At 39.5% G+C, this 4131-nt stretch overlaps 1 protein-coding gene across 1 annotated transcript; it reads right to left on the bottom strand.

Annotated features, from left to right (window-relative positions):
- Window positions 1-2536: 2536 nt before the first annotated feature.
- Window positions 2537-3220, bottom strand: Gm20898 (predicted gene, 20898). The gene has a single exon (XM_030251618.1). The coding sequence runs from the start codon at window positions 3218-3220 to the stop codon at window positions 2537-2539; it is 684 nt and encodes a 227-aa protein (XP_030107478.1).
- Window positions 3221-4131: the final 911 nt, after the last annotated feature.

Below are 4131 nucleotides of genomic sequence, written 5' to 3'. Positions count from 1 at the left end.
TTTAAATTAAAATAAAATATCTACACATTATTTGTCCTTATAGGATAAGTGACAGTGGTAGTATTAGATATTTTGTTCCTCTAAGAAATTGTCTTACTTAAGGTTTCTATTGTTGTAAGAACATACCATGTCCAAAGAGCTAATTCCATAGCAAAAGTTTTATTCAGCTTATATTCCACATTGCTGTTCATCATCAAAGTAGTTTGGAAAGAAACTGAAACAACACAGGTTCCTGGAGCCAGAAGCTCATGCATAGGCCATGGAGTGGTGATGCTTATTGACATGTTCCTTAAGTCTTGCTTCCATAAGGAGCACAAGACTACCACCACAAGGGTGTCCCCACCCACAATGAACTGGGTCCTCTCCCACCAATTAAGAAAATTCCTAAAAGCTTGATCTTAATGAGGCATTTTCTCAACTGAGGCTCCTCCTCTTGCAAGACTCTAGATCTTTTCAAGTTGCTATGAAACCAGTATGGCACTCTGAATGTAGTTGGCCTATGAGGAGGTGTGGCCTTGTAGGAGTGGGTGTGGCCTTTTTGGAGGAAGCATATCACTGTGAGGCTTTAAAGCTCTGCTCAGTGTGGAAGACAACATCCCTGCATGCAGAAGACTCTAAGCTTCCTCTCCACCACTACATATGCCCAGACACTTGCATGTTCACTTCCTTGATGATAGTGGACTGAACCTCTGAAACTGCAATGAAATGTTGAAAAGCCCTAATGAAATGTTTCTAATGAGTTGTCTTAGTCATAGTGATTTTTCACAGCATTGAAACCCTAATTAAGACATCCAGCTAGCATAGAAACTCTCCCAGATATCAAAATTAATCAACAATAAAGAGTATTTTCAAGTCATTTGGCATTCAAACTTATTCTAGAGAAAAAAAACAAATGATTGAGTCCATGACAAGCCTGACTAAAAAAAAAAAAACAAAAAACAATACAAAAACAAACAAACAAAAAACAAACAAACAAACAAAACAAAAACAAACAAAAAAACCTACAACAACAATAAAACCAACCAACCAAACAAACAAAAGAAACACTCAGAGTGCATATGGGACCCATTAAGACCCCCATGAAGCACAGGGGCTACTCAGGAGTAGTGACCAACATATTGGGCAACCTCATAGAGTTTGAAACCCATGAGAACTGGCATAGAAAAGAGATCAGCACATATGCATTGAGTACACCTTCACTGTTTTATGAGAAAGAGGTCACACATAAATTTGAGACAGGAATTTCCAGGGAATAGACAGGCTGAAATGGTACATAGGTATGTTGGGAGTCAGATGTTTGGAGGAGAGCCAGGGGAACAGGCCAGTGGTGAGCTTTTTGATGGTCATCTGGGGCACTCAACAGAGACCTCCAAAAGATCACAGGATTCATCCCAGGCAAAGATTGCACAGGGAAAGAACTCATTATCCATGCCCCACCATATATTATCTCACAGTTTATTCATTTTCTCTTTTAAATTACTCTTTGATCTGATCAGCCGGCTATTTGTTAAGAAACCAAAGAACCTAATGTGGATATGCCCAATTTTAACTATTTGCACAAAATTTCTATTCTTCCTGGGTCTCCTGCTTCACATTTTGAGAACTTCATCTTAGAATTCATTTGTCCCTCAGTGTCCTCTAGTCCTTTGTGTGTCCTTTATTGTTTTTAAAGGTGACCATCAATTTAATCTTTCTTAACTTCTACCTGGTCTCTTTTCTGCATGTTAATATTGGATTTCTTAAAAAGATATCTTAATGGGAATAGATGACCATGTTGTCAAGAGCACTACTGTACCGCAAAAAAACTGGATTTGTTTTCTTGAATTCATATCCAATGGTTAACAATCAGCTTTAATGCCAGCTCCATGGGATCTGACAACTCATGTCTCTGTGGTCACCTATACTCTCAAGCTCATGCCCTACTCCCACCCATATAAATAAAGATAATAAATCTTAAAATGAGAGACAAGTTTCATTTGGTTTCATTATTCAAATGAAACCTGATTTTGTCTGATTTCTGAGTCTCTTTGGATCAGTTTTCTGGGTTGCACTTTGTGTAACAAGGCCACATTCCTTTTATCTATCACTCTTTCCCCAACTTGTTGTTTCTCCCTCAGACTTCATACCAGAGATTCTATCTATGTCCTGTCTTTCTCTGCTTCTTCCTAAAAATCCATTTTTTGCTGCCATCCCTGCTCCTCTAAGTCATATCTCCAATTCCTTGCTCACTATGCAGACCACAGAGTCTAAGTCCTGTCCATTTTAGCCTGTGTGATATTAGATGTATGCACTGTTCACAGCCTGCGTTGCAACTTTCATCTTCCTTTGATGTTCTTTCTACCATAGTCCATCTCTTCCAACAAAGTGTTCACTAAAAGCATGTCATGTCACACGTATTAATTTTTAGAACAAAACAAATTTTATTGACAAAGATACTGAGGTTGTCAAAGACCCATAGGTACCCAACACAGGAAAACAAACATTTTTTTTCAATCCTATAAGTTTACATTTCTGTACTTTGTGATTTTTTTTCAATTTAAGTGATATTTGACACCAGAGTATAGACATAGATATGGAGGTCACCGAGAAATTTGATAAAGTACACAGTAGGATTGGCTAGAACTTTGTAAACAACCTTTCCGAACTTTTTGGATCCATCATCTCTGGTGTACTGCACCCAGGAACCTATTAAGAAGTCATTGTCATCACCTGATCTCGCCTCAGCCAGAGGGGTCTCTGGAATGATGTGGAGGTTACCTTCCTTGTAGTCATCCAGGAGCTGATAGACGTAGAGGACCGGATCCTTCTTGTAGGAAATGTAAAAATAGTCCTGTAAAAATGGCACCTGGGCTAGCACCATCCCACTCCAGTTGTCCTCAGAGCCATCTTTCCCCTCAAATTTGTGTTGTACCTCTCTGCAAACCAGGGCGCCTGCGAGGTGGACATCCCTCACCTGAGGAAAAACTACTTTGTGAGGCAAGACCTTAAGATTTAAAATCCTCTCATCGCTGTGGAGCTCCTGTCCGTAGACACTGTCAATTCCGTCATACTTCACCAAATAAAGAGAAGGGTTTGTTGGCAGTTGACCTAGAATGATGGCCTTCCAATGGGTGACAGGCTCATTACCTTCCTTCCACCCGTGAGAAATTCTGCAGCCAACAATATTCCCCAGGGCCTGGGAAGAAGGCTTCCTCCTACTCTTCTTCTTGAGTGATGTCATGCTCAGACTCTTCAGAGGTATTGTCTTCTACCTGGCTGTAGACCTGTTGTGCTAGATCACACTGTCTAAGTGGCTTCCATTCTCTTCAAATATCATACTTGCCCATTGCCTGGGACTGAAGATCTTGCCCATTTACGCCCGACACAATGCTGTTGCCTCTGTCATATATATGAATTCCTGATGGGCAATGGTTATGGGTTGGGAGTGAATGCTGGACCAAGACTCTTCTCTATGAGAACTTCTGAGCATGTGAAGAAGACTATGCTAAACAGATTTGAGCTCCTAAAATTAATTTTATAAAAATAAGAAGTTAATAAGTCAGCCATGGTGGTACACGCATTTAATCCCAGAACTCAGAAGGCAAGGACAGGCAGATTTCTAAATTAGAGACCAGCCTGGTCTACAAAGTGAGTTCCAGGGAAGCCAGTGCTATAGAGAGGAACCCTGTCTCAACAACAACAACAACAACAACAAGTAAAAGAAAACAGAAGAAAATCAAACGAAAAACAAACAAAAGAGAAATTCAAACAAAAAATAACAAAACAAACAATCAAATGGAGAAGTTAATAGGAAGTGGTGGTGACCCATAACTTTAATCATAGTACTCAAGACGCAGAGTGAGGCAGACCTTAGTGAGAGAAAGACTAGTCTGGTCTACACAGTGAGTTTCCTGACAGCCAAATCTAAACATACAGAAACTCAAATAAAATTAACCAAGCAAGCAAACAAACAAACAAAGAAACAAAGAACCAAGGGAAACAAGGAAATAAAAATAGTGTAATTAACAAGTAATTCTCCAGAGCTCAGAATAACATACTCAGATCAACATTTATTTCTTCAGACCTGAGTAAATTTGTCTCTGATGAGGATCCTCTCCTTGAATTTCTATGTCAATTTAGGTGGTGCTATGA

This window comes from Mus musculus, chromosome Y (assembly GCF_000001635.26).
Source record: "Mus musculus strain C57BL/6J chromosome Y, GRCm38.p6 C57BL/6J".
In the NCBI taxonomy this organism is placed as follows: Eukaryota; Metazoa; Chordata; class Mammalia; order Rodentia; family Muridae; genus Mus; species Mus musculus.
Note: the sequence above shows the minus strand (reverse complement) of the source record. Positions and strands in the feature narration are given on the sequence as shown.